General features: G+C 34.6%; 3 protein-coding genes and 2 pseudogenes across 4 annotated transcripts; 1 reads left to right on the forward strand and 4 right to left on the reverse strand.

The window, feature by feature from the left end:
* Nucleotides 1–5,824: 5,824 nt before the first annotated feature.
* On the reverse strand, nucleotides 5,825–5,942 carry LOC128127486 (5S ribosomal RNA; annotated as a pseudogene).
* A 1,910-nt stretch (nucleotides 5,943–7,852) lies between these two features.
* On the forward strand, nucleotides 7,853–7,970 carry LOC111907630 (5S ribosomal RNA; annotated as a pseudogene).
* A 6,234-nt stretch (nucleotides 7,971–14,204) lies between these two features.
* On the reverse strand, nucleotides 14,205–16,381 carry LOC111907135 (kinesin-like protein KIN-14C). 2 transcript variants are annotated; one of them, XM_023902937.2, is made up of 7 exons: nucleotides 16,095–16,381; nucleotides 15,577–15,753; nucleotides 15,359–15,478; nucleotides 15,021–15,275; nucleotides 14,737–14,854; nucleotides 14,572–14,621; nucleotides 14,205–14,466 (listed from the first exon to the last, which is right to left on the reverse strand). In XM_023902937.2, the coding sequence occupies exons 1-6, from the start codon at nucleotides 16,134–16,136 to the stop codon at nucleotides 14,590–14,592; spliced, it is 744 nt and encodes a 247-aa protein (XP_023758705.1). In that variant the 5' UTR covers nucleotides 16,137–16,381; the 3' UTR covers nucleotides 14,205–14,466; nucleotides 14,572–14,589. The 2 variants fall into 2 exon arrangements, with proteins under 2 accessions (XP_023758705.1, XP_023758696.1); XM_023902928.2 differs by having other exon boundaries at nucleotides 14,205–14,621.
* A 142-nt stretch (nucleotides 16,382–16,523) lies between these two features.
* LOC111907146 (transcription factor bHLH115) lies at nucleotides 16,524–18,813 on the reverse strand. The gene is made up of 5 exons (XM_023902949.3): nucleotides 18,423–18,813; nucleotides 17,976–18,038; nucleotides 17,825–17,896; nucleotides 17,451–17,613; nucleotides 16,524–16,990 (listed from the first exon to the last, which is right to left on the reverse strand). The coding sequence occupies exons 1-5, from the start codon at nucleotides 18,569–18,571 to the stop codon at nucleotides 16,730–16,732; spliced, it is 708 nt and encodes a 235-aa protein (XP_023758717.1). The 5' UTR covers nucleotides 18,572–18,813; the 3' UTR covers nucleotides 16,524–16,729.
* A 6,251-nt stretch (nucleotides 18,814–25,064) lies between these two features.
* LOC111907125 (thioredoxin-like protein CXXS1) lies at nucleotides 25,065–27,296 on the reverse strand. The gene is made up of 3 exons (XM_023902921.3): nucleotides 27,069–27,296; nucleotides 25,813–25,935; nucleotides 25,065–25,483 (listed from the first exon to the last, which is right to left on the reverse strand). Exons 1-3 carry the CDS (start codon nucleotides 27,237–27,239, stop codon nucleotides 25,331–25,333), a joined length of 447 nt encoding a protein of 148 aa, XP_023758689.2. The 5' UTR covers nucleotides 27,240–27,296; the 3' UTR covers nucleotides 25,065–25,330.
* Between the last annotated feature and the right edge of the window lie 490 nt (nucleotides 27,297–27,786).

Genomic DNA, 27,786 nt, shown 5'->3' on the forward strand with positions numbered 1-27,786 from the left:
CAGTCGGGTCCTGGGTCTCGTCAAACTCCGGTGGTTTTGTGTTGCTGAACTCTCGGAATACTACGCATCACCATCCTACGGCCTAGTTGCAGCTATAGCTGCAGTGGCCGCAGCAACAGCAGCCTCAGAAAGAGCAGCGTATCTCTCATCAAATGTCTCTATCAGTGTGGTCTTAATAGACTCAAACATCTCTGGTATCTCTGCCCTGATGGCCGCAGCCACCTCCTCATGGATGATCCTACGGATCTCCTCGTCACTCGTACCGCTGCTCTCTGGTGTGTGGCGTGTCCCAACCATGATCCCCCTCTCTCTGAAATACAACATAAAAGCATATCAGGGACTTGCTCGAGTATACTCATAATCGACTACTCCACCCTACTTGTTTCTTGGTACTCTAAGGATTCTTACTTGGACTGTGCATTGACCCGGTGTCTTCAGTATTACGAGCCCAATACTACCGTCCACACCACATCAGCATTCACTCCAAGTTCTCCTCCCAGAGTCCCAATCCCAAGCACTCTACTCTCTCTAATCATATGATACTCGCTAGCAGATCTCTCATAACCTCCTCGCTGCTATCTAAACACTCTGAAGCATCCCTAGCAGCAAGACTCCTAGACTAAGGCATCACATATCAGGCCACTCTAGTCCTAATAAGAATACCTAGTCTACTCTAGCATGCATAATATAACTCATCACATATCATATCATATCATATCTCATAACACTTATTGTAATGGTATTTTGGGAAATCACCGTTCGGGCGCTGGCTGTTTGTACACACGACTCTGCTCTGTTTTGTCTCGGAAGCTCTTTTTATTCTTTTGAAAACTATTTTATTATCGAAATTTCCTCAAATCCTCAGTTTGAGTTCAGATACGCCCGAAGGTGCACCCGAATCCCTCAAACCAAGGCTCTGATACCAACTTGTAACACCAAAAAAAATTAAACAATTTTTCACATTTTCAAAACACATTTTGCAAACACATTTATTAATAAAATGTCATTGTATCATATCCTTGTTTCACAAAACATCCCCCAAGATCGAAATACATAAAATCCCATGTGTATGTGTGTGTACGAATCATGTCGGCGCCTTCCCGTTGTCATCACTGGTACCTGAAACACATAACACGTAACACTGTAAACATAAAGCTTAGTGAGTTCCCCAAAATACCATTCTAACATGTATTAGCCACTCGAGGCTATAACTCTGTTGACCCTCTGGTCAATGTGTCTCAGGGGGACCCTCCAGCCCCAACTCTCTGTGGGCCCTCTGGCCCTAACTTTATGGACCCGAAGATCCTAACTCTATGGACCCACTGGTCCTACTCTGTAAACTCTGAATCATGCATATCACATATCACAATAATCACAACACATAAATAACATGCAAATACACGGGCACATAACTCTAAAATACACTGTCACATAACTCTGTTACCACGCTAGGTAAAGTATAGTGAGAAGACTCACCTCTGGTATCTCGGTAAATCTCTGTCTCGGTAAACGTTGGCTTAGCCTCCGCCTCTAAGTGTAGCCCCTTTCTCTGTAGATCTCAGATCCAAAATGGCACTTCAAGCTTTAGCTTCCAAGAGCTCATTTCCTTCTTCTTCACTAAGTCACCAAAACACAATTAGCTCCAGCAACACTCACACACACTAAGGACGATGGAAGGCTCTCTCTTAGGGTTTCACTCACTGATATGGAGGCTGAGAAATGAGCCTTAGCACCCTTTAAATAGTGCACAAGTCAGATTAGGGTTTTTGCTCCTGGGCCGGGTACGCCCGACGTAACTCTGGGTACGCCCAGCGTACCTTGGCGACTCCGCATCCAAACTAAGCGCATGAGTACGCGCAACGTACCCCTTTGGTACACCCAGCGTACTCACTTGCTAGTTTCCCTTTATTCAAGGACTAATCATGACCAATTGACAAAGAATAAGGGTGAAAGAAATGCACCTGAATCTCGGGGTGTTACAAAATTCTCATGAAACTAGAAGGTAACAATGTACTTTTGGATATGTACAAACCCAACTTTCTATCAACTTTGTAGGATTCTGATAATTTGTCAAGTTACAAGAAGATTAGAATTTATAGTTAAACTCATCTGAAAGAAGTTCAAGTTGGGATTGTAGGAATTAAAATTTTATAATTGTTGGTTTGATGTATTTGAACACATATTGTTCATTTGGTTATTAAAGACTCTTGGATATGGTTGTTTTTTGTTGCTATTTTCATGTTTCTAATGGTTGTTGTGTGATGTGCTTTAAGAAAACAATGTTAGTTTGATATGTTCTTTGATTATGAACTTTGTTAAGATACATTTTCAGTTTTTAGTAATCCATCGTTTTGGATATTAATTGTGATCATAGTTTTTGGATATTCAAATTAAATTATGAATTCTAAAGTTATATTATCTAGCTTATAGAAATTGGTCATCGTAATCAAATTTTTTTAATCAAGTTAAGTTATAGATCATATCAGATGAATCATTATTTTGTGATCATAGTCAATGACACATCATAGTAAGATTAAATTATCAAGTGTTATGATGTTATGATTGATGGTCTATCTTATATAATTATCTTTGTTAAATAATCAGAAAACTTTATCATTCGTCGGTATTTTTTTAATCATATAAATTGTTGATCATAACTTTTGGATTATAATTTTTCAAAAAACACAGATGTTTGCATCTTAATTAATAGTAATGATGCAAAGTTTATGATACATCTTTTACAAAGCCTTTATGATACATAATCATAAAATGTATGGATCAAGTTAAGTTATGGATCATAGTCATCATCCAAAAGTTTTTTATTCTTCTTATATTTTTGGGTCATATAAATTGTGTCATATATTTTTTTTAGATCAAAAACCTTTTGAATGAAAAACATTTTTATTAGACGCCATATTTTCATTCCAACAACATACTACCAACTTTCTTTATCCATGAATTATAATTGACAAAATTTATATACCATAACATTATACTTCCAATGTTTTGATGCAAATGATCAACTATAATCCAAACATATAAAACTATACAATGTACTTTTCTCTAGTTGTGTATTATAAAAACTATACAAAACTGATATCATTTTTACATTATACTTCCAATTTTTTGATGCAAATTGTCAACCTTCATATATTATTGTTAACCAAAACATATAATGATCCAAAAGTTGTTATGATTCAAAACTTGTTATGATCCAAACATTTTATGAGGCGACACTTATGTAAAAAACCTGAGACGATTCAAAATTATAAAATTCAAATTTGATATCATTTTGAATGTTATGATGCAAAATAATTTGATTCAAAAATATGACGATTTGATGTGTCATAACACATTGAAAAACATGATATAAACAAAAAAATTATGTAACAAATGATATGATTTAGAGTATAAAACTATTTGCATCATAACAAATTAATAAGTGATGATCCAAAAGTTGTTATAAAACCAAAACTTTTTTATGAACCATAAATTATGTGAAAACTTAACTTGATTAAAAAAAAGGATATTATTCAAAATATATGATCCAAAAGATATGATTCAAAATCGGATGATTCAAAATTGATATGATTACAAATGATAGATCGTATTTAAAACTCTATTATAATCCATGATTGTGCAATGTTCATGTTCCAACAATTTTATGATTCAAACATGTGATAACCCATAAAATATGTTAAAGTGGAGAGTTTTTACCAATAATTTTATGATTCAAATATGTAATAAACCATAAAAGGCCCCAAATTACATAATCAAACCAAAAAAAGATAATAGTTAATGTCAACAAGATGAATCTCAAGGGTAAACATATGCCCTCAATCATGATCAATGAGAAGCAACTTCAAAATAAAAGACAAGACCTCCCAAAGGAGGTCATTACAAACAAACTTATACAAACATTTAGAAACCATCAGACATAATTTTTTGAACACAAGAACATCAATTATAAATCAAGATGGGCAATTAAGTCATCCATAAGATCACGAACAACATGGTACTTGTAAATATGCACACAACTGAAAGAAAATACACCTAAAAGACACCTACTAAACACGAAAGTAAACAGAGAAAAAACCCCAAATTCAGAACTTGTGAACTCTTTCAAGTATTTTATCAAGCACCTGCAGTGCATTATTAGACATAAGTTGATAACTATTTTATCTTTTAAATTTTCACACTAAATTTGCTTCCAAGTATATATAACACATATAAAATCAAATATTTAATGAAACAAACCTAAAGCACATGAAAAAATGATTTTTTTTAATTTAGTGTATATATGAACATCATTGTGTAAATCTTGTTTTCAATCACGAATTGCATTGATCAACATGGTACTTGTAAATATGCATACAACTGAAAGAAAATACACTCAAAAGACACCTACTAAACATGAAAGTAAACTGAGAAAAAAAATCCAAATTCAAAAATTATGACATCTCTCAGACATTTCATCAAGCACCTGCAAGGCATCATTAAGCATAAGTGCATAACCATTTTATATTCTAATTATAGCACTAAATTTGCTTCCATATATATAACCCATATAAAATCAACTAATTTAATGAAACAAACCTAAAGCACATGAAAAAAAAATCTTTCTGGAATTGAGTGTATATATGAACATCATTGTGTAAATTTCGCTTTCAATCAGGAATTGCATTGATTCACATCGATTTTCAGTTTTAATCGGCATGTTTACCAAAAAAATAGAAGAAATAATTGTTTCTGATTTGCGATTTGAGTCTTTAGTTTCTAGGATCGATTATATAAAAGAATCAGAGAATCTACTGTTAACAAATTTTTTACAATCGATCAAGCAATCATAAATTTAATTAATCGATACTGACCAAATTAAATGAGAAATTGTAGATCGAAGCAGTAATGGAAGAAAGAAATTTGTTTATCAAATGATTTAATTTGGTTTGGATATGGAAGTCGCATCGAGGAATACGAATTTTTTTCATATCAGATCAATGCCAGCCCATATAAGTTTCTTTCTTCTCAAGCCCATTGTAACGCCCAGTTCCTGGTACGTATTTGTTTTGATTAAAGGTTCTTTTTGGAAGAGCTACTCGGCGAGTTGTAGCCCTAACTCGCCGAGTAGATGTCGAGATGGGTGCGGGCTTTAAGTGATCTACTCGGTGAGTCCACGCCTGGACTCGGCGAGTAGGCCAATCAGGAGGAGACCCGAATCCTTAGGGTTTGCACCCTATTTAAATGTCCTTATAGCCCCATCTCAGCCTCTATCATCCTCAGAGCGTTCCTTGTCGAAACCCTAGCCTCCATTTGTAAGTTTGAGTGATTTGTTGCCTTGTGAAGGATTTTTGGGGCACATTGGAGCTTAGAAGGAGAAAAGAAGAGTTTGAAGAGTGCAAGAGAGGGAGTAGATCTAAAATCTACTTTGGGAGAAGCTTCCATTCAGGTAGTAAAGTCTCTACCTTGATCTTTAGTTCATTAGATCCCATTTTGTCCCAATTTGGTGGTTTTCAAGCCCTAAAACACCAAACTCCATGTGTTTGTGCTTAATAATCCGAAAGGACTTCAGATCTAGACCTTATGGACGTGTTAGAAGCATAAAGTTACTGTGGTTGAAGTGATTGAGGACCCCCATGGAGTGCATGACCTCTTAAAGAGCTTGGAATTGCATTTTTGAGCTTATAGGGCCATGCATGCACGTAAAGTTTGCAACTTTACGTGTTAAGCATGCCCTAGGATCATAGATCTGTGGTTTTGAAGAGTTAATCTAACGTGTACCTGTAACATCCCCCTCTGGAACGTATCACAATATTGTCCGCTTTGGGCCACTCGGCACGAGGACTTCCCAGGGGGTCACCCATCCTGGTACTACTCCCGCCCAAGCACGCTTAACTGCAGAGTTCTTATGGGATCTGCTGCCCTCACGGCTTTAAAACGCGTTGTGATATGGAAGGTATCCACACCCCTTATAAGGAATGCTTAGTTCTCCTTCCCAGTCGATGTGGGATCAGATCTAACCCACTTTCACCCCCCATTATAGGGTTCGACGTCCCCGTCGAACACATCGACCCGTGCCCTGGCTCTGATACCATTTGTAACATCCCCCTCTGGCACGTATCACAATATTGTCCGCTTTGGGCCACTCGGCACGAGGACTTCCCAGGGGGTCACCCATCCTGGTACTACTCCCACCCGAGCACGCTTAACTGCAGAGTTCTTATGGGATCTGCTGCCCTCACGGCTTTAAAACGCGTTGTGACAAGGAAGGTATCCACACCCCTTATATAGAGATGTTTCGTTCTCCTTCCAAGCCGATGTAGGATCAGGTGCAACCCACCTTCACCCCCCCACTATAGGGTTCGACGTCCCTGTCGAACACATCGACCCGTGCCCTAGCTCTGATACCATTTGTAACATCCCCCTCTGGCACGTATCACAATATTGTCCGCTTTGGGCCACTCGGCACGAGGACTTCCTAGGGGGTCACCCATCCTGGTACTACTCCCGCCCGAGCACGCTTAACTGCAGAGTTCTTATGGGATCTGCTGCCCTCACGGCTTTAAAACGCGTTGTGACAAGGAAGGTATCCACACCCCTTATATAGAGATGTTTCGTTCTCCTTCCAAGCCGATGTAGGATCAGGTGCAACCCACCTTTGAAACGACCCAGAAATACGACCCAAAAATTTCATTTTTCAATATAACCAAAAACCATAATCTGAGTGTCATATCATAAAAACCATACGTGATGTATCCCAAACATAATAAAAACAACACTGTGCGGAAACTGTACCATATCCATGTCATATAAAAATCAAAAACTAAATCAACTCCCAGGATAAAAGCTGAAGCTGTGGTGTGTGCGATGCCATCATCCCGAGCTCTTCCCTCTGCTAGCGGAAGTACCTGAAACCAAAACTAAAACTGTATGCACGAAGCTTAGTGAGCTCCCCCAAACTACCACATACCATACAATACATATAAAGCACATACTGGGCCTTGCCCACAGCATCAGACCGAAGTCTGGAACTAGCTGCATCGGACCGAAGTCCGAAACTGACTGGGACCTTGTCCCCTGCATCGGACCAGAGTCCGGAACTAACTGCATTGGACCGAAGTCCGGAACTGATCGATCATGGCATAGCATAGAACATAACAACTATTATAATCACATATACTACATACTGCATCGGAACAAAGTCCGGAACACATAGCACAAACATGCTTGTATCACAAAGACATCAAGCACTCTAACTACTGCATCAGACCCAAGTCTGGAACTACTGATAATTAAACGGGCCGGCATTGTGACCGTAGACCCGTTCCTACTGAAGGGAAACTCACCTCGTGAACTGGCTGCTGAGTGAATAGCTCTGAGGGCTAACTACTGCTGCTCCGGTATCTCCCCGGCTACAAGTCCATAAACACACTCAATCAAATACTAAACACTGCACTGGGTAAAATGACTCTTTTACCCTTGGTCAAAGTCAACTCTCGGTCAAGGTCAACTCTCGGTTAAAGTCAACTCTCGGTCAAGGTCAACCCACAGTTGACCTGACTCGGCGAGATCCCATAAGAACTCTGCAGTTAAGCGTGCTTGGGTGGGAGTAGTACCAAGATGGGTGACCCCCTGGGAAGTCCTCGTGCCGAGTGGCCCAAAGCGGACAATATTGTGATACGTGTCAGAGGGGGGGTGTTACAAATGGTATCAGAGCTAGGGCACGGGTCGATGTGTTCGACAGGGACGTCGAACCCTATAGTGGGGGGTGAAGGTGGGTTGCACCTGATCCTACATTGGCTTGGAAGGAGAACGAAACATCTCTATATAAGGGGTGTGGATACCTTCCTTGTCACAACGCGTTTTAAAGCCGTGAGGGCAGCAGATCCCATAAGAACTCTGCAGTTAAGCGTGCTCGGGCGGGAGTAGTACCAGGATGGGTGACCCCCTGGGAAGTCCTCGTGTCGAGTGGCCCAAAGCGGACAATATTGTGATACGTGCCAGAGGGGGATGTTACAGTACCGATAGTCCCAGAAACCCCAGATCCTCATGCAGGATGTTCGGATAAGGATATGGAAGCGAGTGGGAAGTCTGCTCGCATGGACTCGGCGAGTTGTTCATGGACTCGGCGAGTCGGATCGCGAGCTGGTCCCATCGTCCTGAATGGTGAGTTAAGGACGATTCAGTGAGTGGGAAGAAGGGGCTTGTAGAGTGGGACCGAGTTAGTGGAGAAGGATTCGGCGAGTCCAGTCAACTGGAAGTTGATCTTGACTAAGGAGTTGACCTGGGTCGAAGGGAGGGTCAGTCATCTGACCTAAGGGTGTGAATGAGAGGCTAACCTATGTTTATGATTTATAGCCGGAGGATTTCTGATTCAGCAGTCAGGCGCTTAGTAAGCAGACTTCCGCAGTTACTTTCGAGGTGAGTTACCTTCCAGTAGCGGTGGGTCTACGGCCACAATGCCGGCCCACCAGTAGGAGTTGTATGTAGATGATTGTCTCTGTGATATTCATCTAGGGATTACTACTACCTGTGTTATGTTTATGTGCTAGTATGATATGATGCTATGTGCTAGTGAGAGTAGGGGGAGATAGTCCCCAAGATATCCGGTCGATAGGGCCGAAGGGGTAGTCATACCCAGCCCTGCTAGATAGATTCTGATATTGTGATACTTGTTATGTGGTAGTAGTAGAGGGGAGAAATAGTCCCCAGTATCCGGTCGAGAGGACCGAAGGGGAGGCCAGCACCCAGATATGCTAGGCAGTACCCGGTCGAGAGGACTGAAGGGGTAGGTTGGGCACCCAGATATGCCTGACAATATATATGTTATGTGGTTATATGGTATGTGGTACAGTGGGGGAACTCACTAAGCTTCGTGCTTACAGTTTCAGTTTTGGTTTCAGGTACCTCTTCTTCGAAGGGGAAGGAGCCGGCGCGGTAGCGGTACATCACACACATGCCTTGTTTTCCGCATCATGAGATCCTCCTGGGAAATTGTACTCTGACACTTTAATGTTTTATAAAAATGTTTCTAGACATGCAGTACCTTTTGTGAAATGATATCACCGTTGAACCTTTTATTTCTAATGTTTTGCCGTGTACTTGTTTTAAAATGAAATTTTTTGACTCGTATTTTTGGGATGTTACACCCATATAATTTAGTTGCATTATGACCCAATTACCCTTAATGAACATGATTGGATGAGAATTGTCCTCGCGGTCCTCACCGATTTTCGAGTCCTCACCGGATCCGAACCCTATATACATACATATATATATATATATATATATATATATATATATATATATATATATATATATATATATATATAGTGTTTGATGGATATAATTAATGGTTTCAATTGCACGCACACATGCGATCCTATATAAATTCAATAACCTATAACTACAACCCTGCCCTCTAAGTCCACCTTAAAGTTGTAACAACCTCTTTTAGCTTCAAAACCATACCCTTAACTATGAACAATACACCAAAACCTACATTTATTGTTAAAGTCCGTAACAATAGTAAAAGAAAATCAATAAATGTTAAAGTAAGTAAGATACATACCTCGTATTCTTCCCAAACAAGTTCATTTTCCTTAATATTGTTGAACAAACATTGGAATTCCATTTACAACTTTCCTTAGTCATGTGGTTACCTATCCATTATGTATATCATGATCTCTTCAAACATGGTCATCAATTGTAACATCCCAGGTTCAGAAGCAATGGTTCAGGGGTGCTTAGTGTAAATAAAGAGTGGACTCGGCGAGTAGGAGCCTTAACTCATCGAGTCAGAGCGGGTGTTGGGCACGTGATAAGTGACCCGACTCGCCGAGTCGGCGGCTGGACTCGACGAGTCGGTGTTGGGAAGAGAAACCCTAAATTTTAGGGTTGCACCCTATTTAAAGGACTTTATGTCCTCAGCCTCCTTATTTCCCTTTGAGTGCTAGTAAACCCTAGAATCGTGTGAGACTCCATTGTTAAGGAGATTTGAGCTTGGAAGAGGAAATTGGTGAAAAGAGCTAGTGGATTAAGAGGTTAGCATCAAGGAATTCGTGTGGATCTGGGATCTACATCATATTGGGCACATCTCTGAGGTAAGAGGTCATTGCCTTAAGCTATTTCTTTCTAGCTTCATCCATGGAGGTTGATTTGGGGCTTCTTAGCTTGTTTGAGATCCATTTCGGGTTTAGAGACTAGATCTGAGGTTGCAACTTCAGATCTAGGTTGGTTTTGATCCATGAAAGCATAAAGCATCAGCCCTTGGGCATGTATGAGGGTGTCCTTGTCTTAAACCTTCCTTCTAGCTTGTATTGAGCCTATATTGCTTTGCATGCACATAAAGTTGGAAACTTTACATGTGAAACTAGCCCTAGGAGTCCAAATCTATGAGTTGGAAGTAGTGAAATGGTCTGAAATTGTCTGAATAAGGATGAATTAAGTGAACTCGGCGAGTCTGTTCTTGGACTCGACGAGTTGGGTCGCACACCCTATCTCATCTGGTTACGATGCGAATCAGTGAGTCGAGTGGAATCAGTGAGTTGGGCAGGCTAGGACTCGGATTGAAGGAATCAGCGAGTCGAGTCGTAAATGGTGGGATTCTGAGTTCATGAACTCGGCGAGTCATTAGGATGACTCGGCGAGTAGGGTCAACCAAGAAGGTTGACTTTGACTAGGACTGTGACTTTGACCAAGAGTTGACCAGTTTGACTTCCAAGGGTACTCTGGTATTTTGGGCATTGACCGTTATGGTTTCATTGAAGTGTTAGGTGGTGGAGTTTGTGGCGGTGATCGGGAGTTTTGATCTTATCTCTTCGAGCTCGGCTTTGCAAGGTGAGTTATCCTCACTATATCAACAAGGTATAAGGCACCAAGGCCGGCCCTTTATCGGATTGGAATCTAGGTATTTGTTTGATATGTTATTGATTTGCTAGATCTGCATCCCGATAATTAGGACGGTATTATGTTAATGACCTAGTTTAGGTCAGTATCCTGGTATATAGGATATTGCTATGTTAGTGGCCGATTAGGTTGGTATCCTGGTTAGGATGTTGTTATGCCATATGATCTGCTAGATTGGTTTGTTTGGTTGAGGATTGTTATGTGATTATCTATTTATGTGCATGTGGATGTTGAATGGGGTTTGGGTTGAGGCAGGTCCTGCTTTGTGTTGTAGGCCAACATGCCCAGGGCGGACCGGATAGGCTGAAGGCCCAGCGAGCAGTCCGGATAGGCTGAAGGCCCCAAGAGGGTGGTCCAGACGTGCCGAGGCTCGGGGAATGGACCAGACAGATTGAAGGCTCGGTGAGGTCGGACCAGTCATACTGTAGACTTAGAGGGTGGACCAGGTGGACTGAAGGCCCGGTGCGGGCGGACCAGTCACACTGTAGACTCGATATGCATGGTTGTTCTGTATTGTGATATGATATGATTATGGTTATACGAGGTTGGTATTTTAGGGGTAACTCACTAAGCTTTCGGGCTTACAGTTTCAGTATAATGTTTCAGGTACCTTAGGAGATCGTGGCAAGGCGAAGGCGTAATCATACCGCTCCGCATTTTTATGCTGATATTTATGCAATACTCTAATAATAAACTAATTGAAAACATTTTTGTAATGATTAATGTATTTGGATTTTTTTTTGAAAAGTTTAAATTGGTTGTAAATTTATGGGTGTTACAGTCATCAAGGGTTTTTTTCTACTGTCCACAATAATTTAGTTGAAGCACTCATAAATTCAATTCCCAATTGTTTCACAAGCATAAGCTCCACACCATGTTTTTGGTTGTTTTGACATCAAATACTCATATGCAAATGGGATCAATTTCTTAATGGTTCCATTTGCCTCAAAAAGTCACCTTTAACACAACTCATTGATGCAGTCCAAAATAATTTCTTAAACTCCAACCATGTGTATGCTTTCCTTAAATTGGTATAAATGTGTCTAGCATATTACATGTGTTCAACATGAGGCAATATATCTTTTACATATTCAGGCAATCCCTAAAGAAAAGTATTGAATTGGTTAATATGCATAATTTTGATTTGTTAACATTTATAGAAAAATATTGGAAACTAACCTTATGTTAATTATCACTACTAGTCCTCTACCGTCATGAAGGTCTACATCATCTCTTAGAAGCTCAATAAATGAGGTCCAATTAGGCTTATTTTCAACATCCATAAGCCCAAGCTATTAGGTACACTTGGTCATTGGTATATCTACCAATGGTCGTCAACAATTCACCCTTAACCTCTCTCTTCAGTAAGCATCCATCCAACCCAATTACTCTTCTACACCATTACTTTTTCACATGTCACTTACAGCTTTGAAACCTATGTGAAATTTGTGGAATCAGACAAGCAGTTCTTCTTCCAATTTGGATTGCCTATGACATAAACTTTGTATGTAGAACTTGGATTAGACCTAAACAATTCACGGCATAGTCTCATACCCTTGCATAATGTTTTGATAATTTTCCTTTAATCTGGCCCATTTTTTTGCCCTACGAACTTGGCATGTGGACACTACCACGGTTCTAAAAGGCGTGAGGTGTGGCGTGGCGGCAAGGCCAAGCCCCAAGCTTTACGACCAATGGCGAGCCATGACATTTTTCAAGATGTGATGTAAGGCAGCAATTTTGTATTAATTTAAAATAATTTACCACATAAATATAGATTTTTATCAAATATAACCAGTTTTTAGAAGTATTATATCCACAACTAATAACAAGAAAGTTAACAAAAAACACAATACTTATATGCTCAATCAGAAAAGACATAACAAGGGGAAAAAAACGTGTCTCAAATGAAAAAAAAATGTGTCATATCACGCTTTGTCATATGTTATGCCTAACACCAACGTCATGAGGCTTTTCGTAAGCCCGGAGTCGCACCTCGCGCCATGGCGCACCTTGTAGAAGTGTGGACACCACGCACACCAACCTTTGTTTGATGTCAGAAATCATCTCCCTAAGTTTCATCTTAGTTTTTTTTGAAATTTCAGTAATGTAATGTCTACCGATCTGATCTATTAAAAGGAAACAATATATCCAAATTTAAACTTCCTAGAACATCCATGAGTGCCAATCAAACCTTAACCTGAAATGATCTCTCATTTTCATTGAACATCCATCCTACATATAATTTGAAAGGGCATTCATTCTTTTCTTCCTCTTCTGACATCTTGAAACTAATATTGTGTTGTCACACTTCTCAAAGTAAATCTGAGACCCATTTGCCACTGCATTATTTTGAATAAAAACTTAAGTTGTGTAGGAGACAGAAATATATCACCAGCCTCCGGTTCCATCTTGTCCATGGTGTATATGAATCATGAATTATGTACTTGTTCTTCACATCCTCTTCAGCATCCCATCGCTCTGCCAATCATTAGCATGATACACTTGTGCTCTTATTTCATCATCTATGCTTGAATTACTTAAATTCTCGTCACTAAGTAGAACATTAAGGAAGACGTCGTTACACTTATCAAAGTCATTACAAATACTTGCAAATGTGTGTTTGTAAACGCCATTTGATGAAACCATTACAAATACCTGCAATATCACACATTTTTGCGATATCACACAATTTTAACAAGCCGATTTCAAGAAGAATAAGTTGACAATTGTTTTGATCATGGAATGTAAAAACTTATTGCTTGAACACCTTAACTCCAATCACCAAAATTCCTTGTGAACAAGTTTACCAGCAATATAGCCCTAATGTTCAAATAGCCCTGCTTTCGTTATGATTTTCTTCATTTACCCAAGATATTATGAGATGCAAGTACGATTTTCAGTGAAAGATAATGTGCGAGTGTCAAGGTGTGCAGCTCTATTTCTAACGTCTCCAAACGACGTTTGGTTTTAGCCTTGTCGGCAAAAAAGGTCATTTAGGTTTCTCATTTGGTGAAGATAACTTGTTAGCATGTTAGAAAAACGTGAATGTCATTAATGCAAAAAGTGAAAAACCCAAGCAACTACCTGTTATTAATGAACCTAAAATTCATCTTTAGGTAAAACTGTCATTTTTTTGCCAAACTTAAGGTTTTTTATGGCATTATCCCTATTAAATAAATAGAACTTATAATTAATTTTTATTTTATTTAAAATATAGTCTATAATTCTTTTAATACTATGAAAATTGTCCTTAATTATTATATTCAAGTCTTTAGATGATAATATACACAAAACCATAACAATCAAACCCGCTATAAATTTTAGAAACAAATTTCAAGTTAACAATATACTATAGACTGCGTTGACTCTTGGGAAAAGTCAAACCCACTGTTCAAAATTCAAGCAAGCTCAAAAAACCATCAAACATTTTGAAAAAACGTGTTATAATAAACCAAAATTTCAAGTCTCTGTCGTCAAATTAAGCATTGTTAGTGTTTTCAAGCCTCTGTCATCCTGATTTCCTTGACAATTAATTGTGTGTTGTCACCATCATACTTTCTGTACACAAAAGTGAGATTAGTGTACAAAGGAACACCCATAAGAATAATGATAGGAATTAATAACTTCAACTTATATAACCCTTAAGTATAGAAAAAATACTACTTTGAAGTTTGAACTACATCAACTTATATAACCCTTGAGCAGTTGAGCTCCTGCAATTATAAAAGCAATAAATACAAATAAGCATCTGAGTTATTCGTCAAAACATAATTAAAAAATAAAATGGCAAAAAGGGTGTACTAAAATGGTATTGTGGGAGCTTCTTACTCAATCTCTCCTCTTCAAAAAGTAGTCCTGCTTCCAGCAATTGGTCCTCTAATTTTGAAACAATCCGTTTTTGGTCCTCATATTTTCTTCTTATCTCTAATGAAGATAAATCCACCATCTATTAGGAAAAATAGTAATCAGTCACAGTTTTTTGAAAGTTAACTATATACTTAAACACACCAATAAAGATGAGAGTAGTTTACATTTTTGAGACCAAATTTGAAAAAATCATTTATACTCAAGGACCAAAAATGTAATCTACTCTAAAGATAATGAAAATGTACCTTAAGTTTTTCATTTGCAGCTGCTAACTGATGTTCTAGGACAGATATTTTCTCTGTTTGAGCACAACACTGCTGCAAGAAGTTGTAATGTTCCTTTAAAGTGATGTGATTTTCCAAGATTGCAGCTTTCTCTTTTACAAAATGTTTGTTTGCATCAATGGCAGTAAAAAGTTGATTTTGAAGTTGGGTATTGTACTGTTGCAAACTTCTGTTGTACTCTTGCAAAATCTTGTTCATGTCTTGTTGAGTTTTCACCTAAAGAAAGACGATCTGAAATCAGAAACATGTTTTGTACGTAGTTTTATTTCTATGATTTTAGATTCTTTAATTTATATCACCTCCTCTTCAGCAGTTGATGCATTCTGTTTAGCCTGTAGAAGCTCTTCCTTTAAAGAATCATGATTCTTTTCTAAAGCCATCCTAGCTTCTTTTTCTTTGTTGAGAAAATCAATGGCATTCTAGTAATTATACAAAAGATGTAAGGTAAAATAAAACAAAAGGAGAAGGTAATGAGATAACATTACAGAAAGTTGTGAGATGAGATCATAAGGCTTACTAGCTTTTGTGACTCTTCATTTGCCAAACTCTCTTTCAAAGAGGAAATTTTCTTTTCCAATTTGGAAATAGTTGAATTTAACTCTTCTTCCTTGATTTTCATTGCAGCCTCTGTAAACAGATAAGGCTTAATAGATTCAACAATTTCCCACTCAGAAACATCAACAGCTTGATTATTCTGCAAGTACATTAGGAGCTCACGTCAGTAACTGTTAACAAAAACCCTAAATAGAATCTATGAAACATAAACATGATCAATTCAATAACGTTGTTGAACAACAATACATTCTTATTAAACGTTCATCACTGATAGATTGCTAGAAAACATCAATAGATGAAACGAAATTTCTGCAAATATGAATCGACTTGTATGTATAATCAAAAAACCAATGTCGGTAGACATGAAAAAGATCATAGAAAACGATGTAGCAATATATACGCAAGTTATACACGAATACAAAATCACAAATTTCACAATCACCGAACATGATTTCAATCTTAGATTAGTCAGAAACCTACATTCGCAGACGACTTGTTTTGGTTCCGAGATTTCATTGTCATCTGGTTACTGTCGCTCTGAAATTGCACCAAAATTGAAGTGAATCAAATGGAAACGATGCGTTACTATCTCTCTCCGATATCGTATATTCGTATCTCTCCCAAAATTTAGGAATCGAGAAGAATCATCGACTCGATCAAACGTAATCTTCTATAAGCTCTTCCTTATCCACAACTTAACTCAACTTACATATTATTAAATAAATATGATTTATAATTATTTTTTATTTTATTTAAAATATAATCTATAATCGTTTTAATACTATGAAATCGAGTTCTTTAGATGATAATAATCAAACCCGCTATAAACTTTAAACACAAATTTCAAGTTAACGATACACTACATCATTGCGTTGACTCTTGGAAAAAGTCAAACCCACTGTTCAAAAATTCCAGCAAGGTCAAAATCTGGATACCTTATACCAAGAAGTCAAAATTACACTTACTACTGAGTACTGATCATGACCATGTTCGTCAATAGCTCATATACATATATAAAAGATTACACAGAATAGTTTTTGTTTTTTTTTTCACATAATTTCTTTCCAATCTGCACAGATTAAGATGGAATGGAATGGAAGAATCAATTTCTTGTATCATGCAAGTGGAGATCGAAGAACATGATCTTTGGATGTGTCGACTGCATTTGGGGAAGCAAATTGCCACATGGGAACTCCTTGGAATCCCATGAATGGCATGAACTTGTTGGGGGTGGAGACCGGGATCACAGGATGAGCTGGCGGATAGAAGGCGGTTGGTGGCCCACAATAGGTGGTGGCGGCTTTCAGTTGCTGTTCTAGTCTCTCTTTATCTGATTTTAGCTTCTGCTTTTCGTCTCTTAGTTCGTTCTTCTCAACCTTATGGATAAATGATGTTTACAAAGTCAAAAGGAATTAAATATGAAAAGAAAAAAAAAGGTATGGTCATATATATAATTATTATATAAGCTTTCATATTTTGTATCAACGTGTACAGAAGTACAAATCTTGAAAAAAGAAAAAGAAAAAAGCAAAGAAGTACGTATATCTACAATTAAATATATATTTTGAGTTTGTGGTCAAACATCCTACCATACAAAGTATGGAGCAAGTTCCAAGAAACTAAAGAATCTCCAAGGTTCATAGTTTTGTATGTTAGACCTCAAAAGTTAAATTATATTTTTTCTCATAAACAAAAGGAATGAAATCCTCACAAGTCAAAGTGTATCTTTTGTCATAAACAAATGGAATAAAATAACATCAAGTCTACATTGTTTGCATTAGAATGGACCACACTAATAATAACAGATAACAGATAACAGCACTTCAAAAGATTTACCTTCAACTCATTGATTTTGACAAGCAAATCCTGCGAAGAGTCTTTAAGCTTGGCCGCATCGTTCCTCAACTGAGTGACCATTCGGATTGCGTCCGCCAAAATAACGCTCTTATCCGTCTTGGGTGACCTTCCCGGGTCCAACATTTCATTCAATTCTTGAAACCTTTTCAAACCAAATTCAAAATTCAAAACATTAAGACCATATTTTTTTTTCTACTTAATCCAGTAAGCTATATATAAATCTTCTCTTTCACTTAATGCTTTTTTAGAAAAAACGACACTTTCCCCTTTAAGTTCTAGTTTTTGTTTTTTTAGATTTGCCCATATTTGAAATGGACAACATATTTTTAATGGGAAGAAACTAGAAAGTGTACCTTTCATTCAGCTTATCCCTTCTCTTCTTCTCTCGGCATGCTTTTGAATCAGAGCACGATCCAGGGTGGGCCCTACATACAATAAACTCACACCGTATGTAATAATGTGTCAGGAAAAAAAGAAAATTGAAAAAGATGAAAAGAATAGTACCTCTTTCTGGACTCGTCTTCTTTGGTAGTATTTGATTTTCCTAATGAATCCACAAATTCTTTGCTGCATATGTAAAACAAGAGGGGTATGATTATTTCCACTAATTAAAAGTTTATTGTAATTGAAGCTGAAACAAACCAAAATAAACAAGAAACATGGTCTTAAATCAAGATATCTAAAGCTCTGATTAATTAGGGTCAACATAAGAACCAATAAAACAGCTTAATGATTACATTACAATCCCTACCTAACTCTAAACTCATAACTATCTGATAATCAGACTTTGATTCCGATTCTGTAAGTAAAAAAGCACATCCAAACACCCTCGTAATGAAATTAAAGTTAGCAATGTAGAAGAGCTACAGACACATAGGGATAATACAGAATATGATCAAATAAACTGATCCCATGATGAAATTGACTGAACGAAGATTTAAGCAAACTGACCTAAGATTAGCTGAATCGGGAAATGGATCAGACGACCACTGAAAATCCGTATCGAGAGAGGGAAGTTCGCCTCCGGGAACCGGAAACTGTTCGATCAAACTGAAATCGAAGAAACAATTCGAATTATCATCCTCCTCCGGTGCAACCATTTCCTGTTTTTGAGGAAACCTTAACCGGAATTTCACTATTCCGGTGGGAAAATGACCGGAGAAATCGATTACCCAAATGGGAATTTTGTGGGTTTTTGCGTTCCAAAAACGTGAAAGGAATTATAAATTGGGGAGACTTTTAGAGGGCAATATTCGGTGGGTTTGAAAAGCACATGCGAATTTGGCAATTTGGGGAAGAAAGGGGAAAATCGTGGAGATTGAGATTGTCACTGGGTGGCGGGTGTTCGTCCTAGTAACACGTAGCCATAATATTCAGAAATGACAGAATAAACCATTTTACTATAACCTTGCTTCACATAGTACGCCACTTATTATCAAAATGACATTTTCAGTCCCACTCATTTGATTGGATCAATCTCAACAACATGGGCATTGTTCTCGAGTTTATTTGTAAATTTATTTGAGTTTACTTTTAAATTCAATAAATGAAAGAAAGAATTTTAAATTCAATAAATGAAAGAAAGAAATGGAGGTGATGGAAAAAATTTCTTATTTTGTGTTTCCAAGTTCGAAGTTCGAAGTTCGAAGTTCGAAGTAAATGATATAAAATGAAAGAAAAATTTTAATTTTTTTGTGTTCTCGAATTAGAAAGGAAAAAAGAAAAAAAAAAACTAAGAAAATTTTCTTTTCTTCACTTTCTCCCCGAATACATCTAATTTTTGAGGAAATTTTGGAAGGAAAATATGACTCCAAAATCTTTTTCTTCCCTGCATTTTCCTTCCATCAACTAAACTTGGAAACACGATTTTCCTTCGATATCCCTCACTTCCCCTCCATATTCATTCATTTCCGTTCTTAAGCAGAACATTTACGCATTGATAACAATTTTAATTATTTATTAAAATTTTTAAACGTACTAACAGATTATACTATCTCCGTACCAAATTGATAGTTCACTTTTGACTTTTGAAGTCTTTTTTCTTCAACTTTTACCTTAAATATTTTTGTTTTTTATAGATAATATTTGCTGCAAAATATATGAATGGATTGCATTTTAAATGTTTTTTTATTGTTATAAGTTTTATCAAGTAATATATAACACAAATAAAACTGTTTAAGGTCAAAGTTAAAGAAAAAAGACTTCCAAAGTCAAAAGTGGGCTATCAATTTGGGACGGATGGAGTATAACTTATGAATCGTATAAATCGACGATATTTTTTATGTTTGTTGTATTTACTAGGGTTGTGCATGGGTCGGTTTTGGACCCAAACCCAACACAATCCATAAATGGTTGGTTTCTAGTTTTCAGAACCCAATAGGATCAGTTTCTGGTCAATTCGGTTTCTCGGGTTTCGAGGTCGGTTTTTCGGTTTCTTAGGTTCAACCCATATACTCACGGGTTCTGGGTTTAAACCCATGGGTTTTATGTTTTAACCCATTTTCTATAAACGAAACAACAAGCTAAAAACTTAAAAAAACTCCAAATTCAAGTTAAATACTTCAAAAAAACATGAGTCTTACAACAAATAATCTATTACAAGTTACAACCAAAGTCCGAAATAATCTATTACAACCAAAACACAATCAAGTATGGGTGGTTTCTCGGGTTGGATGGGTCGGTTTCTAGTTAAAAACCGATACCGAACCCGATTTTTTGGTTTTTAGAAATATCAAACCCTAACCGTCGGTTTTGCTTTGGTTTCGGTTTTTCCGGTTCCGGTTTCTTCGGTTTTAATCGGTTTCTCAGTTTTTTGGTTTGGGTTTACTCACCCTTAGTAGTTACTCTATTTGCGACTCTTTTGCATAATGAGAGGGGTTCTTTAGAATTCGTAAAAGTTTGATAAAGAGAGGAATAAAAAAAGTATCATACCAAGAGACGTTTTATCGTTGATAAAACTAAAGAGACACAACAACCCTTATTGAAGGGACAAATTGATTTAGCTGATGCGTACATAGTTCTAAAATCCTCCTAAAGATGTGTTTGTTATGTGAGAAATAAATAAAAGGGACTAGATTCTATTGGACAAGACTAAACAAATTCACCAGGGCTATTTCTGATGATAAATATAAGAAGGCACACGTGTCTTTTGCGTAAACAAGAGACCAAGAGCAAGTCGTTGTCCCACCTAGCCCTATATTTTTTGTAGGATAAAGAATTCAACTTTTGCAATGGTATCATAGTCTTAGTTCAATTACGTCAAACACAATATAACATATTATGTCTAATGTGGTCTAAAAACACGACATAAACTTCAGTAAAACAACAATATTGTTTTTGTTTGGTGTTATAAAATAAACAATGCGGAAGCAACCATAAAAAACACACAACGAATTAGAGTGGAAACCCGAAAAGAAAAAACAAACACTATGAACGGCCACTACTTATTGAACGTTTATATTATTGATAAATCTTTACGGAGAAAATAGAAAAATATATATATATATATATAATAAATAAAACATCGAGATGATTTTATATAATAATCTTAAAAATAGTCATAAACAAATTCAAACATGTAACAAATAGGAAACATTTCTAATAAATTGCTAACTTGAGAGCCAAGCAAAGAGTTTCAGAACATATTCAACATTTAGTGTATTTACTTTGTTTGTGATTCTTTTGCATTATCAAAGGGTTCCTTTAGAATTCATAAAAAGGTTGATAAAAAGAGGCATAAAAAAGTATCACACCAAAAAGACGTTTTACATATAAAATCATAGAGACATAACAACCCCCGTCGAGGGGACAAATTGCTTTAGCCGAATCATACATGGCTCTAGAAGCCTCCTAACGATGTGTTTGTTACGTGAAAAATAACTTAACGGGACCATATTAGAATGAACTAGATTCGACTAGATATGATTAGGCAAACTTATTAGGGCTATTTATGATTATAAAGATAAGAATGACAATCATGTTGTTTGCATAAACAAGAGCCGGAGAATAAGTCATTGTCTCATTTGGCCCCACATTTTAACAGGACAAAATATTCATTTTTTTCTTTTGCATTGATATGATACTCTCGATTCAATAACATCAACCACAGTATAATATATTATCTCTAATGATGTCGTACAATAAAACAAAATTTTCATAAACACCATTGCACAAGTTTTTAGTAGTTCATTTGCTTCATATATATATATATATATATATATATATATATATATATATATATATATATATATGCGAGATCGACAATTTATTCAAAAATATGTTAAAATTAGATTATTATGCGGTATTCGATATTGGCCTACTTCATATAAAAATCCATTCATTCAATAACTTTGATAAAAAAGTATATATATACTTTGATAAAAAAAGTATATATATATATATATATATATATATATATATATATATATATATATATATATATATGTATGCGAGATCGACAATTTATTCAAAAATATTTTAAAATTAGATTATTATGCGGTATTCGATATTGACCTACTTCATATAAAAATCCATTCTTTCAATAACTTTGATAAAAAAGTATGTATATATATATATATATATATATATATATATATATATATATATATATATATATATATATATATATATATATATATATATGTTCAGGTTCATTTGAGACCATTCTAATTTTGTGAGACCATGAGACCAAATCTAAAAATAATTTTAAAATGCAAAATAAATGGAAAAATCCAAAAATTCTTTTTTTAAATATTATTTTCGGAACTTGAATTAACTAAAAAAAATTTTTAAAAAATCCCGTTTTTTTAAAAATACGTGAAATATTCTAATAGAATATTACACTGACATATTCTAAAAAATAATTTTAAAATGAAAAATAAATAGAAAAATCTAAAAATTGTTTTTTTAAATATTATTTTCGGAACTTGAATTAACTAAAAAGAATCCATTTTTTTTAAAAATACGTGAAATATTCTAATAGAATATTACACTGTACATATTCTAAAAAATAATTTTAAAATGCAAAATAAATGGAAAAATCCAAAAATTCTTTTTTTAAATATTATTTTCGGAACTTGAATTAACTAAAAAAAATATGTCTCACGGTCTCACAAAATTAGGTCGTCTCACATGAACCTAACCATATATATATATATATATATATATATATATATATATATATATATATATATATATATATATATATATATATATATATATATATATATATATATATATATATATATATATATATATATATATATATATATATATATATATATATATATATAACATGCGAGATCGACAATTTATTCAAAAATATTTTAAAATTAGATTATTATGCGGTATTCGATATTGGCCAACTTCATATAAAAATCCATTCTTTCAATAACTTTGATAAAAAGTTTATGATTAGATACTTATATTCGATATTGGTCTATCTCTAATGAGATTCTGATTTAACCTATCAATGTTTTTATGCATGGAATTAGATTCTGGACGATATGAATGTTGAAAAAAAAAATACACCTAGATTATATTGTATAACCTCAAACTTGTAAAATATAGTACTTTATTTTTAACACATATTAGAAAGCGTTAGTGCCAAAATTTAACAAGTGTTTGGATGATAACAATGGTTCATCAAACTCGGACAGATTCTATACATTAAAGACTAAAATTACCCAAGCTTATTGTTTCAATTGTAGCATACATATTTTTTCGACAAAACGAAAAACACTTTTACTAACCCTAAAATTAAAAAAGGTATGGATTGCATGATATTGTTCCGCATGTAGATCTTATATCTTCTTGTATGTGTTCAATTGCTTAGTATAGGATAGAGAGAGTAATTTCTTATATGTAAGGAATTTATTTCTAAGATCATATAATATTATTATCTCATAACTTGAGAGATTATCAAAAGTGTGTTTACCTTCCACATTGTAAACACATTATCCTTTCAAGTTTATACAAACCAGAAAACGTTATAAAGATTTATAATTTTGTTATTTATTTACTTGTCAGTTATGCTTTAAGAAAATATTTACAAAAAGGCTATACTTGTATTCAACCTCTCCCTTTCTACAAGTATTTTATACGTATTCGGACGTAACAAAAACATACTTACATTTTTTTACTTGCATTTTTTAGATGATAGCCACATACTTACAATTCATTGTCAATAATATTTTTATATGTACTTGAACTTTTTCAGATAATAACAACATACTTACAATCATTACCGATAATAAGAACATACTTAAAATCATTACCAACAATAACAACATACTTACAAATATTTACATATAATAGCAATATGTAAAATGAAGCTTATAAGTTGCATGGTTCATATTACATATTGCTATTATAGGTAAGAAAATATAAATACATTGTTATTATAGGTAAAAAAAATATATAAATACATACACATCATGCATATAAATTATTCACTCGTGTAAATACTATGAGTTTAGTTTTTTGTGCAAAGTATACATCGAGTTAAAGAAAACAAACAATTACTTTAGACGAATCATACATAAGCTTTGCAAGCCCCTTAACTATGTGTTTGTTACGTGGGAAATAATCCAAACAAGATAGGACTAAACTAAATTGGATTCGACTTGACATGGCTACACAAACTTACAATTATTTTCGATAAAAAATACATGTCCCACCATGTTCCACATCTTTTGGTGGGATAAAGGATTAAAAAGTCAGTTCAATATATGTCAAACACAATATAACAGCTATCTCATATGATGTCCTAAAAAATGGAGTAAATTTATGAAGACCATTGCACAAATTTTTAGTAGTTTTCATTTAAACACACTTAGGGTATGTTTGGGTTAGCTTTTTTATGTCAAAAGTAATTTTTAAGAAAAATGCTTATTAACTTATAGCTTTTAGAAAAAGTTGGTTTTAAAAAGTGTTTGGATGCAAAAATCTGCTTTTTCAGGAGTAAAATGGTTAAAAAGCTAAAAAACTAGGATTTTCCAGCTTTTTGAAAGCTTTATTTTTTCTCGTCCAAAAAGTTGCTTTAAAAAACGTTTTTTAAATAGACAAACACTTTTTTAGCTTATTAGTTTTTTAAAAAGCTAAAACGCTAATAAGTTTTTTTTTAAAAGCTATCCCAAACACCCACTTAATATACTAGATGGCCAATTGGTTTAAAAAAAGTTAAAAATTAGATTCTTATATTCGACATCTTTTAGTGGGATAAAGGATTAAAATGTTTTTATTTATATTATTAGTAGGGTCAGTTCAATATATATCAAACACGATATAACAACTATCTTCTATGTTGTCCTAAAAAATGGAGTAAACTTATGAAAACCATTGCACAAATTTTTAGTAGTTTTCATTTAAACACACTTAACATGCTAGACGGCCAATGGGTTTAAAAAAAGTTAAAATTTAGATTGTTATATTCGACATCGACTGATTCTTAATCATTTAAAAATTCAATCAGTAAAATTTTGATAAAAAAGGTTTAAAATAAGATTTTGATATTCGATAATCAACCTGTTTCTCAATCAGATAAAAGCTAATCAATTCAAACAAAGAATCGATGTTTTTAGGCATGGAATACGGTTCTTAAAATGTGAATATTTACAAAATATTCACAAAAACGACATGAATTCAAATCTTACAACTTACAGAACATTGCTTTGACAAGATGCTTTATGTACCACTCACAAAAAGTCCAAATTGAGTGAACACAAATCAATCTCATATAAAGTCACTTCCAAACAAGAATCACAAGGTACAACAAAAGGCCCCACAAACCAAGTTGAATAGCATACAATGTGACTTGGAATGTACAAGAAACAAAGCTCATGGTACTTGTTAGAGTAGCACTAGACCACATAGGGAGTGTTGGATTGAAGAAGAGTCTCAATCCTTTTCTTGATCTCATCAGGATTTGCTCCCACTAATTTCCCAACGACTTCACCTTCTTTTATCAACAAGAATGTTGGCATTGCCTTCACCTCATATTTGCTTGCTATATCCTACAAAAAAAATATATCAAAAAACAAATATCATTCCCATCAATTTCCAATAAAGAAGATATGCTTTCAACAAATTGCATATACCACTTTTGACATATATGATTATATAGCACTATTATCAATGAAGACATTAGGTATCATTTGACTATTCACTACTTTTATGATATTTTCTGGAATATTTTAAAAGTGGAATTTAAAGACAAAGAACAAGAACCCATGTTAAGCAAATCTTTCATTTATATTCCCTATCAATTTCCCATATAATTTTATATGTTTTCATCAATAATATAAAGTTATTTAAAACAAAAAAGTAAAGGCGAAAAGATTACCTTTAAATCATCAACATCAACTATAAGAAAAGTTATGTCATAGAACTCCAAGGCCAACTCTTCAAAAAAGTAGTTCATCGCCACTGATGGGATGCACCATGAAGCTGCAAAATGTGCCACAATCTACAAATGGCAACAAAAAAAAAAAAAAAAAAAAAAAAAAAAAAAAGCGTTAAAATTTAATAAAATTTAACACACCTTTGAAATTTGAATCATGAAATCTCTAAATAAAATGGTAAAAGAAAGCGAAAGGTATGACTTTTTAAAAGTTATTCCATTTTACTTGAGGTTTGGAATCGGAATTCAAACTCAATTAGTGGAAAAAGTAAGGGTCCCAAATTTGAATTCCCAAAATACCCTTTGACGGAATAACTTCTTTGTTATCCTTCTTCCTTTAACACAGTTTGTAAATGTAACAAAGAAAACAGCAACAAAAGATTCAAATTTAGCTTCAAGGAGCAATACACAGCAGTTTTTTGTTTTTTACGACACAATATATGATCTTTTTATACCGAACTTAATAAAAATGTCTCTTCAACAAAAATTTAAAACAAAGTTTAAAGTTTGCATACCATTAGGATTTTATTGAATAAATTCGTTGTTACTTTACTTCCAATGAAACATATTATGATCCGAAAATGGACCCTAATAAAAGATTCAACAAAGATTTAAATTTACAATCAAATCAGCAACAATCAGCTGTTTTTGCTACAAAATATCATATTTTTCGATGTAAAACATAATTTAGAGTTTGATTGAATAAATATTTTGTTATATTAATTTTAATCACCTAATCTGTAAACCCAGCAAAACCCTAATCAGATATTAGCATTAACAGTTCAAGGAGCAATGATCAGTCATTTTGCAACAAAAAAAACAATTTTTTCAATGCAAAATTTAACAAGAGTTATTTCCTATAAACCAAAAAAATTAGAAAAATAGTATATACAGAAACCCCAATTGAAAAAATGAAGAAAAAATATCGTTCAAGATCTGGGATGGAGATACTTAGATAAAGCTTTAATTTTTTCAAGAAAAAATAATTTATTCACATCAACAGTTCTAGGAGCTATAATCATCTATTTTTGCGACAGAAAACAATCTTTTCATTGTGAAATTGAACAAGAACTTATCCCCATAAACCAAAATCTGGAAGAAGAAGAAGAAGAAAAGAAAAGTTAGGGTTTTAGGAAAAACCCCAATTGAAAGAGAAAAAGAAAAACATAATTGAAGATAACGGGTATAGAAATACTTACAGGGGTTCCATCAGACTTTGATTGTTGCAAAAGGGAATCCCATGATTCAATTGACTCAACCTTGACAACTTCTGGTTTCGGGGTTTCTAGATCGCCTTCCATCTCCGCTTCGTTTACAAAGATTCCACTGGCAATTTGATTAAGAACAATAAAGAGAGTGTGGATAAACATAGATTGGGTCCCATTTGTTTTCAAATCAACTCCACCCAATCCTTGAAGGGTTGCCACCTGGAATCTGTGGATTCTGCAGCCATCGGTTTGATCAGATACTTCGTGTATCTAGACAAGAATAATGATTTGGCAACAATTTTATTTAAAATAAAATTAAGATATTATATTTAACTTTTACATAAAATAAAATTAAGAAATTATATTTAATATCAATTTGCAATGTCGGTAGAGACCCTTCCATTTTTATTAATTATATAAATATTCTATTTTTTATTTTTTTTTATTTGTATATTTATACTTTCCCTTTCCATCCATCTATTTTTTTTTGCATGTTACTTTGATCCTCTTCATTTTAAACTCATAAAATACTTTTTTCCATTTATTATTTAAATCTTTATATTAATCTCAAAATATCAACATTCGTGTAAATTTACAACTTTTGTTTGTTAATTTTATAAAAAACATGGTGTAAATATCGATATAAATTCTACGTTTTGACGTAAATTTTTTTACGTTTTGACCTAATTTTTTTTTACGTTTTCATTCT

Source organism: Lactuca sativa, chromosome 7 (assembly GCF_002870075.4).
Source record: "Lactuca sativa cultivar Salinas chromosome 7, Lsat_Salinas_v11, whole genome shotgun sequence".
NCBI classification, from domain to species: Eukaryota; Viridiplantae; Streptophyta; class Magnoliopsida; order Asterales; family Asteraceae; genus Lactuca; species Lactuca sativa.